This window comes from Salmo salar, chromosome ssa15 (assembly GCF_905237065.1).
Source record: "Salmo salar chromosome ssa15, Ssal_v3.1, whole genome shotgun sequence".
Classification (NCBI taxonomy): domain Eukaryota; kingdom Metazoa; phylum Chordata; class Actinopteri; order Salmoniformes; family Salmonidae; genus Salmo; species Salmo salar.
This window is the reverse complement of record NC_059456.1, coordinates 93,554,988-93,566,554: the sequence shown is the minus strand read 5'-3', so window position 1 is coordinate 93,566,554 and position 11,567 is coordinate 93,554,988. Positions and strand designations below refer to the sequence as shown.

The window sequence follows — 11,567 nt, the reverse complement described above, 5'->3', positions numbered from 1 at the left end:
TAATGTTGAAAAATCATTCCAGGTGAAGCTGGTTGAGATAATGCCAAGAGTGTGCAAAGTTGTCATCAAGGCAAAGGGTGGCTACTTTGAAGAATCTAAAATCTAAAATATATTTTGATTTGTTGAACACTTTTTTGGTTACTACATGATTCCATATGTGTTATTTCATAGTTTTGATGTATTCACAATTATTCTACAGTGTAGAAAATAGTAAAAATAAAGAAAAACCCTTGAATGTGTAGGTGTGTCCAAACTTTTGACTGGTTCTGTATGTTTCCTATTTTTCAGGTCGAATACAATGTGCTATTATTTTTGTCATGTACACATCAGTTATTTTGCAAGCATGATTAACTATTTTTAGTCACAATATTCAAAATGATTAACTTTTACAATAATTAGCATTTTTTGATTTTACAAAATATAACTCTTTCGGTCTCTATAAAAACAGTAACAACCACAAAGTTCAGTCATGAACTTATAACATCTGGAGCAAATACATTTACCACAACCCTACATTTTAAAAGTTGTCCAGATTGACCCCCAAAATATGCTCAGCAAAGAATGGGTATGAAGTCATTGGTTTAGACCATCTATAAATAAATTAGAACTTCATAGCAGCCAACCAGGGTCGAGTGGTGAAACCCCAACTGACATCATTGGACATCATTGGACTATGGCTCATCATATAGACAGGATTGCATCTCCAGTTTAAGTGCAACTTGATTTAAAGCAGCTATGGAAAGCCTAGCAATTAGCCCACATGCAAATTTATTCAGAATTGGATTAAATTGCCTGCATACTCTGGATCTTACGTTCGTTTGAGATTTCAACCAGTAGGCTAAGAGCTGACAGACGGGAGGACAGACATTAGAGAAACAACAAACCACAGACATATTGTGCACAGGTGCCATTTATAGAGGTCTAAAGCTGAGGGTCATCAAAAGGTGCTCGTACATTGTACAGATGTAGGATCTTAATTTGAGCCAGTTTCCTGCAGCAGGAAAATAATCCTGCAGCAACAGGAAATGTGAATTATTATGTGGATTATAATTAATGGACATTTCTGTAGGGGTTGATCCATTTTCAAATGACAAACTCCCTAATACATTTTACAACACAAACACACTACAAGTTTTACATTTTCTACATTGCCGGAAGGTTCTCCTGCAACAGGGTGATCATATTAAGATCCTACATCTGTACTCGAAGTGCTCCCAAGTGGCGCAGTGGTCTAAGGCACTGCATCTCAGTGTCACGACAGTCCCTGGTTCCTCTCTACTATATAAAGAGCTTTGAGTACCAGTATCCAGGCTGTATCACATCTGGCCGTGATTGGGAGTCCCATAGGGCGGCGCACAATTGGCTCAGTGTTGTCTGGGTTTGGCCAGGGTATGCCGTCATTGTAAATAAGAATTTGTTCTTAAATAACTTGCTTAGGTAAATAAAGGTTAAATGTAAATTTAAAATCACTGATGAAGGGTGCATTTGCAAATTCACTCTGGAGTATGGAACACCGTTTGGGTCTTTGTGTGTCAAAAAATATACACGGTCAAATAAGCTTTTAATTTGACACGTCAAATAACACAATTCATTATGGAATGTTTGTTGTGTGTGCTGAATTTGCACGTGCAAGCCAAGCGCTACCATTACGTTCACTGTCAAAGCTGTACAATACTGCGTTGGTAATAAGTCATTATTTGTTCGACCGAATGGGAAAACGTCTGTGTGAGCATTTCAAATTAGATCAGGATCAAAAGAGCAGGATCAAAAATGTTTGCAAATATCTTTGATACATCTGTTATTAGCAACTTCTGGGGTACCTAGCTAGCACCAATGCAATAGTATTATTATCTTTTTTGACACGCAAAGACTCAAACGGCGTTCCATCCTGGAGTGCCAGAGAACGCTCAAACCATTAGTACTAGTTATTATGAAAATCAAATTCAACAATAGCAATACTGTTTTCATTTTGACTTTTGCTTTAAAAAGCAGCTCAAACAAAACATGTAAAATTAAATATAGCCATTGAATTCTACCATGCAAATATACTGTGCATTATAGGGAAATAATGCGCACTCTAGAATGCCCTTCAAGCCAATCGGAAAGGATCCTTTTCACCACCATTTAACTGAATCAAATCCCGGGTATATTTAAATGTAGTTGGCGAATAAAGGTGATTCTGATATTCATGTGTTCAGGAGTGATAAGAGGGGATCTCCTTTAGAGCAGTGTCATAGATGACTGTTGTTGTTAAAAGATAGGAGAACAAGGACATCACATCTGCATGAAACAAACACATATGGTCAGTTATAGATTTTAGACTCAGTATTTTTGCATGTTATTTTTTCTTTTACATCTGTCTACTGTGAGCAATGTAAATCGATAGATCTGTGACCCTATGGGTGAAAACTGCTGTACATTAGTGCTGAGATCAACAGCTTAACAGACAAGCTAAAAACTCAATACTGGTACAGTAGTATAGGTCCATATCATGCTAGACGGGGCAGAGACTGTGGGAGGAGGTGGTAGATCAAGGATCAATGGGTTGTGTACAGTACATAATGATGGTGAGATCAGAGCCTGCATTTATAGCTGATAATGCTGATCTAGGATCAGATTCCCCCTGTATATAATACTATGATCTAAATGGCAAATCCTAGATCAGCACTACTACTCTGAGGCTGCAGCCCAATTCAGATCTTTTCTCCACTAATTGGTATTTTGACCAATCACATCTGATCTTTTCACATCAGACATGTTTCAGAGCTGATCTAATTGGTCAAAATAGCAATTAGTGAAAAATGATCAGAATTTGGCTACATGTGAAAATGCCATTTGAGACTATGAATACGGATCCTGTGTAGATGGTGATCTGCGATGCTGGCCTGGAGGTGGATTCAGTTTGTCCTCTCTGTTCCGAACAGAGACAGGAAGAAGGAGAAGATGTAGATAATATCTAGGTAGATGTTGAGAGTGGCAAAGACGTATTCCTCTGGACTTATTGTGTAGCGCTTGTTCCCCATCAGAAGCTGTGTGTCAAACGCCAAGAACTAAACAGAGAAGCAAACAATTGAAGCGTTAGTACAGTCGTGGCCAAAAGTTTTGAGAATGAAACAAATATTAACTTCTACAAAGTTTGCTGCTTCAGTGTCTGGATATTTTTGTCAGATGTTACTATGGAATAATGAAGTATAATTACAAGCAAATCATAAGTGTCAAAGGCTTTTATTGACAATTACATGAAGTTGATACAAAGAGTCAATATTTGCAGTGTTGACCCTTCTTTTTCAAGACCTCTGCAATCCGCCCTGGCATGCTGTCAATTAACTTCTGGGCCACATACTGACTGATGGCAGCCCATTCTTGCATAATCAATGCTTGAAGTTTGTCAGAATTTGTGGGTGTTTGTTTGTCCACCCGCCTCTTGAGGATTGACCTCAAGTTCTCAATGGGATTAAGGTCTGGGGAGTTTCCTGGCCATGGACCCAAAATATCAATGTTTTGTTCCCCGAGCCACTTAGTTATCACTTTTGCCTTATGGCAAGGTGCTCCATCATGCAGGAAAAGGCATTGTTCGTCACCAAACTGTTCCTGGATGGTTGGGAGAAGTTGCTCTCGGAGGATGTGTTGGTACCATTCTTTATTCATGGCTGTGTTCTTAGGCAAAATTGAGTGAGCCCACTCCCTTGGTTGAGAAGCAACCCCACACATGAATGGTCTCAGGATGCTTTACTGTTGGCATGACACAGGACTGATGGTAGCAATCACCTTGTCTTCTCCGGACAAGCTTTTTTCCGGATGCCCCAAACAATCGGAAAGGGGATTCATCAGAGAAAATGACTTTACTCCAGTCCTCAGCAGTCCAATCCCTGTACCTTTTGCAGAATATCAGTCTGTCCTTGATGTTTTTCCTGGAGAGAAGTGGCTTCTTTGCTGCCCTTCTTGACACCAGGCCATCCTCCAAAAGTCTTTGCCTCACTGTGTGTGCAGATGCACTCACACCTGCCTGCTACCATTCCTGAGCAAGCGCTGTACTGGTGGTGCCCCGATCCCGCAGCTGAATCAATTTAGGAGACGGTCCTGGCGCTTGCTGGACTTTCTTGGGCACCCTGAAGCCTTCTTCACAACAATTGAACCGCTCTCCTTGAAGTTCTTGATGATCCGATAAATGGTTGATTTAGGTGCAATCTTACTGGCAGCAATATCCTTGCCTGTGAAGCCCTTTTTGTGCAAAGCAATGACGACGGCACGTGTTTCCTTGCAGGTAACCATGGTTTACAGAGGAAGAACAATGATTCCAAGCACCACCCTCCTTTTGAAGCTTCCAGTGTGTTACTCAAACTCAATCAGCATGACCGAGTGATCTCCAGCCTTGTCCTCGTCAACACTCACACCTGTGTTAACAAGAGAATCACTGACATGTCAGCTGGTCCTTTTGTGGCAGGGCTGAAATACAGTGGAAATGTTTTTGGGGATTCAGTTCATTTGCATGGCAAAAAGGGACTTTGCAATTCATCTGATCACTCTTCATAACATTCTGGAGTATATGCAAATTGCCATCATACAAACTGAGGCAGCAGACTTTGTGAAAATTAATATTTGTGTCATTCTCAAAACGTTTGGCCATGACTGTACATCTCTCCTTGATAGTTGTCATTGATAGACTGTGTAGTAAATCAGACTATATCGGTTTTACACTTACCATGGTAAACAGTAACGCTCCCAAGACACCATAGACACCATGCACCCAGGGCACCTGCAGCACATGACATGTGATATTATATCTGTGAAATATCATATCCAACACATTCAATTAGATCTGACCCAGCTATAGGCTTGGTAGAGACCTCTAGTTCCTCATGTTAGTCTCCATCTGCATTAACTTATTAATCTAATTCATTATATAGGTTCTGATTAGGGTAGTTTAACTTCTTACTATGTATAGCACTTTGATTAGCAGTCTTCCTGTATGACAATGTGCTCTACAAATAAAGTGTATTATTATCTTACATATCCGTAGGGCAGGGCGATGGCCAAGACCAGTCCAGACACCATCATGACCATGCAGAAGGTAAACAATACGCCTTGGCATGAGGTCACGTCAAACTGAATAGGACAGAGGGGAAGATAGGAGAGAAAAGAGAAGGTAACTTGATCACGAGTTAAAAATAACAACTTAGAACAATTTGTCATTCATAGTAGCTTTCTTTTAAATTGTAGAAGTTCCTTTTTCGCTGGAGGAACGTTCAGGCAGACTGACCTTAGTTTGGAAGCTGACGAGAGTGACGGTTAAACAGACCATAGCAGTAATACCCAGACACATCACCACTGACTTGGTGTTGTAATAACTATTAAAGGGGAAATATATGTTAGAGAAATGATTTGACAAGTATTTAGTTACTAAGAAATGACATACTAAAATGGTTATCATACAGTAATAACATTTGAATGACTTATTTTGGTAAATACACAGTAACAAAGCAAAACTAAAATCATCAACAGTGCAACAGTGATATGGTGACATATCGTAAGTCCCTGTTAGTAAGACCATGTATACCTTTGGCATAACTGATTTACACTGACAGTTTCATGCATGGCTGCCCAACCCTCTTCCTGGAGATCTACATTCCTTTCAGTACAACCCTAATTTAGCATACCTGATTAGCTCACCAAGACCTTAACTAGCTGGATTTAATATTACATTAGCAGTTTACCTGGCTGCAAAAAACTTCATACTAGCCATATCAGTCTGAAGAAGCAGGCATTCAAAGCATAGTGGACAAGACAGACACAGTGAGAAGTAAGACAGAGGCAAACCAACTAGACACAGCTATGAAGAAAGACTATACCTGGATAGCATCCCTGTCATATAGGAGAGAGACAGGGTCTGCAACAGGAGATATTACAAAGTAAAGAGACATTACTGAGAAAACCTATTGTAGGTTACACTCAAAGGAAAAGTATGCGAGTCTGAATTATGTGAAGTATTGTCTTTAGACAATGTGTATAAAAGTATATAAATGTTATTGTTTCAAACACTACATGATACTTACAAAGACGGCGAGCAGGATCAGATTCCATGGAAACTGTCTCCTATCGGAAATGCAAATAAAACAAAGTAAGTACTGTCGTTACATTCTGCTAAAATGATACATTCTCTATTATCGTAATAACTGAAGTTGCATTAACCACACACATTAAAGTGTTAAACCCACCTTGGTCCAGGACAGCAGACGAGTGTAATGTATGTGACAAAGAATACAGCACTGCGTAAAGAAATAAAACATATTTGAGTACTTTCAGAATGAAATCAACATGGTAATGATGTACGCAAGATCAAAGCTGTGACTTACTAAGAAGCCCAGTACCATCCAGGGTTGGACTGAATGTAGTTCTTTACTGGTTCACTGATGAAGGAAGCACAAAGAATTGTAAATATGCGATGTTTGTGTAACAGCTATCGTGGTGAACGGATGACCAAAACGCAGAAGGGATATGAATGCTCATCTTTCTATTTAATTAGAATAAAATGAACACGAAAACAAAAAACCGACAGTTTTATAGGCTATGTACTTACATACAGCAGTGCAAAATCAACAACCCACAAACCCAAGTGAAAAACACACACCTAATATATGACTCCCAATCAGGAACAACGATAACCAGCTGTCCCTGATCGGGAGCCACACAGACCAACATAGAAACATACAACCCAGAACAAACATACACAGACATCTTCTGCCACGTCCTGACCAAAATACTACACAACTACACCCTCTGCTGGTCAGAACGTGACAGTTTGTCCATTTCCCTCAAAGTATTTGGTATATGTGTTTTCTTATTTTTATATTAAACGTTCCATATGAGTCATCTCAAAACTTGCAGCTTCCTATCTAGTTCCTGTGAATGGTTCATGTCTGGTTCACAGAGTGATAGAGCATTTCTGAATGGTTCATGTCTGGTTCACAGAGTGAGAGAGCATTACTGAATGGTTAATGTCTGGTTCACAGAGTGATAGAGCATTACTGAATGGTTCATGTCTGGTTCACAGAGTGAGAGAGCATTACTGAATGGTTCATGTCTGGTTCACAGAGTGATGGAGCATTACTGAATGGTTCATGTCTGGTTCACAGAGTGATGGAGCATTACTGAATGGTTCATGTCTGGTTCACAGAGTGATGGAGCATTACTGAATGGTTCATGTCTGGTTCACAGAGTGATGGAGCATTACTGTATCAAAGTGTAGTACTTCTGACCAGGCCTGACCAGATAGAACTATTGAAGGGTGAAAAGTAGCATCCATATTCAGAGGTATTAGAAGACTTACCAGAATGTGAAGAGAGCCACTATGGAAAGAGTGACAAGAAGTTGGATCATCAAGATGGAGTAAACCTAAAAGGAGGTACCAAAAAAACACAACTGTGGTTAAAGCTGAAGGATGGGTCTGGAGAAATGTAACCACTATGACAGTCATAGACAGAGCTATGGATGCAAGGACTGACCATGCAAGATATCAAAAGGATAGTTTTAAGCATATTTTGAGGTTTTATAGTAGTAGTTGTTTTCATTTACAATGCTTACAAATGTTGGAGTAAAACAAGGTTATATTTTGGGCTCTGACGATGATATTTTAGATTCTTCAAAGTAGCCACCATTTGCCTTGATGACAGCTTTGCACAATCTTGGCATTATCTCAACCAGATTCACCTGGAATGCTTTTCCAACAGTCTTGAAGGAGTTCCCACATATGCTGAGCACTTGTTGGCTGCTTTTCCTTCACGTTGGGGTCCAACTCATCCCAAACCATCTCAATTGGGTTGAGGTCAGGTGATTGTGGAGGCCAGATCCTCTGATGCAGCACTCCATCACTCTCCTTCTTGTTAAAATAGCCCTTACACAGCCTTGAGGTGTGTTGTGTCATTGTGCAGTTGAAAAACAAATGATTGTCTCACTAAGCGCAAACCAGATGGGATGGCGTATCGCTGCAGAATGGTGTGGTAGCCATACTGGTTAAGTGTAAGTTGAATTCTAAATAAATCATTGACACTGTCATCAGTAAAGCACCCCCAGACCATCACACCTCCTCCTCCATGTTTCATGGTGGGATCCACACATGCGGAGATCATCCGTTCACGTACTCTGCGTCTCACAAAGACACGGCAGTTGAAACCAAAAATCTCAAATTTGGACTCATCAGACCAAAGGACCGATTTCCACCGGTCTAGTGTCCATTGCTCATGTTTCTTGGACCAAGCAAGTCTCCTCTTCTTATTGCTGTCCTTTAGTAGTGGTTTCTTTGCAGCAATTCGACCATGAAGGCCTGATTCACGCAGTCTCCTCTGAACAGGTGATGTTGAGATGTGTCTGTTACTTGAACTCTGTGAAGCATTTATTTGGGCTGCAATCTGAGGTGCAGTTAACTCTAATGAACTTATCCTCTGCAGCAGAGGTAACTCTGGGTCTTCTTTTCCTGTGGCGGTCCTCATGAGAGCCAGTTTCATCGTAGTGCTTGATGGTTTTTGAGACTGCACTTGAAGGAACTTTCAAAGTTCTTGACATTTTCCGGAATGACTGACCTTCATGTCTTAAAGTAATGATGGACTGTCATTTCTCTTTGCTTATTTGAGCTGTTCTTGCCATAATATGGACTTGGTCTTTTACCAAATAGGGCTATCTTCTGTATACCACCCCTACCTTGTCACAACACAACTGATTGGCTCAATTGCATTAAGGAAAGAAATTCCATAAATTAACTTTTAACAAGGCACACCTGTTAATTGAAATGCATTCCTGTAGACGATTTGGCCTTTCTAGGGAGTTTTTCCTAGCCACCGTGCTTCTACACCTGCATTGCCTGCTGTTTGGGGTTTTAGGCTGGGTTTCTGTACAGCACTTTGAGATATCAGCTGATGTAAGAAGGGCTATATAAATACATTTGATTTGATTCCAGGTGACTACCTCATGAAGCTGGTTGAGAGAATGCCAAGAGTGTGCAAAGCTGTCATCAAGGCAAATGGTGGCTATTTGAAGAATCTCAAATATAAAATATATTTTGATTTGTTTAACACTTTTTTGGTTACTACATGATTCCATGTGTTATGTCATAGTTTTGATGTCTTCACTATTATTCTACAATGTATAAAATTGTAAAAATAAAGAAAAACTCTGGAATAAGTAGGTGTGTCCAAACTTTTTTGCCATCTTGGCACTCCTCAATTGTAAAAAATATTTTAGAAGCTATAGAAATGCATTTATTAATGACTACACTCGTCTTTGACACATTTATTCTATTACAGACACCTTAATGCATACTTTTAAATTATATTATGTATGCTAAACACAAAAAAATTAAATGAAAAAATATATACAAACATTTTCCTTAAAGTATTTATTTTAGAGACTACTAATGTTACTGTCCACATTAGAACAAAACAGTACTTAAATACATGTCATTTTGTCATTCAAACATGTCATTGAAATACTGTAGAATTCTATTCATTCCTATGGAGGACTGCTCCTACTAGGATGTGCCAATATGGCCAACCGGTGGCTAATACATAGCATCAGCAATCCAGGGTTTATATACGTCATTGGTAGTAATGTGGTAGTAATAGCTTTAATTATCGCCTACCTTGCGGATAAAGATCCGCCGGATGTTTTTATCACTCCAGCTGAATTCTGTTAGCATTTCCCCGTCACTAGGATAAGCCCCACTGTAACAGGGGCTGCCGCTGAGGCCTGCTGGCAAGTTCAACACACACAGACACACACACACACGCACAGTAAATGGCCAGTTATTTTTCTCACTTTCAATGATAGAGAGGGGTGGAGATATGGCGGTTGTTTTTGCGACACTGACATACCTTTCTCACTTGTGCCAGTGGCCTCCTCATAGGTGGGAGGGGCCGGTGGCCCTCCAGCTTCTCCACTTGAAGTGCCATACTGCTTCTCTCCTGCTTCAGCAGCCTTGTTCGTGACTGAAAGCTGGGGGTAAATAACATAAGATCCCCAATCAGGACTAAATAGCTGTCTGTAAATACTTTTTAATAATTGACAGAGAATTCTTGAGCCAATCTAACCAACTAAGAAGTGATACTTGATCTGAAATTAGCCCCAACTTGTGAATCCAAGTTCATTGTACTTGCTTTGAAAATGTAAATTTTTTAACAACAAAAACAATCCACATTCTAAGCAGAAAACCCAAATAATTTGCATTCACAATTTGAGGTGAATTTGACATTTTATCTGATTCTCTGATTGCTGACTGTAAGATGTGGACTGAGATCAGTTCTTAGATGAGCCCTCTAAAGTAGCATAGCTCCAGAACCCCAGACTGTTCCAGAATCAGTGAATTAGACATTACACAACACTGTCCAGATGGCTTATCTGGCCCTGAGCTAATGTACCAAAGAATATGAATATCCATCTCCTGTCTCTCTGTACCTCCATATTTCCTGCATAGAAATATAATTAGCAGACTTATGAGCTAATTTACAGTAATTCATATAAGTAGGCTAAATATATTTCCATGATTTCATCAGCCTCCAGTCAACATATAACAGCAACAGTTCAGATTTTACATTTAGCACTTGGCTGTGAGAGAAATAGCAATGTGAGAAAGAGAAGTAGTACGCATTTGGAGTGAAGGTAGTGACGCAGGCTAAACACTACCTTTTCTCTATCGCCATACAATCTAGTTTATAGCTGTCATTTTATTTGCCTCTATTCATTCTCTGATGACAATACTATTATCTGCCGCGGAACAGACTTTGCATCATTACTGAGCAACACAATGAGATGAGCTCCTCAATAGAGGCACATGAGAGGCAGGCAGAGACAGACACACAGCCTATGTACATGTTGCCACAATGACTACAGAAGACTCTGGACCAAGCCAAGAAACCTATTTTACTATATTTTTGCAGCAGAATGAGCATGGAATGAATAGAGCATAGAATGATAGAATGAGATCTGTAAGGCCCTTACCTTGCCCTGGGTCATAATGGCTGTGTTCGGTGTCTGCAGCAGATACTACCAGGGTTTATTTATCTCTCTGCTCCAGTCAAAGAAGCTCTGCTTTCCTTTTGTTATTGTATCCTCTTGTATGTATCCTTGTTGCCCAGATGTACTTGCAGTCAAAATGAAAGGACTGACACTAGGTCGCTCTCTGCTGTTGCTTCTCTTAGATTGAATCCTTTTTGATGCTGCAGCGTCTTAATCCAACACCCACGCAGTTAGGATTCTCACAGACCCCCCCCCCCTTACCCAAAAAGGAACATTCTAGCAACATCCAGGTGAAGCAGCAGTCCTGTGGGAAGATTGGACTGTACCAATACGCTTGGCAAAAAGGGGGGGGCTACAGATGTTGTATCATTGTGTGAGTCAAGTGAGGATAGGGCCAGAGAGAACTGGAATATTTGGTCTGCAGTAAAAAAAATATATATAGGATGACGTAGATGGTATTACATGTTCTGGAAGTTGTGTTGACTCTTTACATCCCTGTCAGAAGCAGTTAGGCTATAAATACAAACAGCATTCATATTTTTCTGCAGTAACTTAAGAGCAAG

General features: G+C 39.9%; 1 protein-coding gene across 1 annotated transcript; it reads right to left on the bottom strand.

Moving 5' to 3' along the window:
* On the bottom strand, positions 1–11,423 carry LOC106572651 (protein lifeguard 2). Its single transcript, XM_014147019.2, has 12 exons — positions 10,987–11,423; positions 9,864–9,984; positions 9,632–9,741; positions 7,328–7,392; positions 6,354–6,407; positions 6,216–6,266; positions 6,054–6,093; positions 5,850–5,887; positions 5,261–5,348; positions 5,011–5,106; positions 4,703–4,756; positions 1–3,050 (listed from the first exon to the last, which is right to left on the bottom strand). The coding sequence occupies exons 1-12, from the start codon at positions 10,999–11,001 to the stop codon at positions 2,898–2,900; spliced, it is 885 nt and encodes a 294-aa protein (XP_014002494.1). The 5' UTR covers positions 11,002–11,423; the 3' UTR covers positions 1–2,897.
* Between the last annotated feature and the right edge of the window lie 144 nt (positions 11,424–11,567).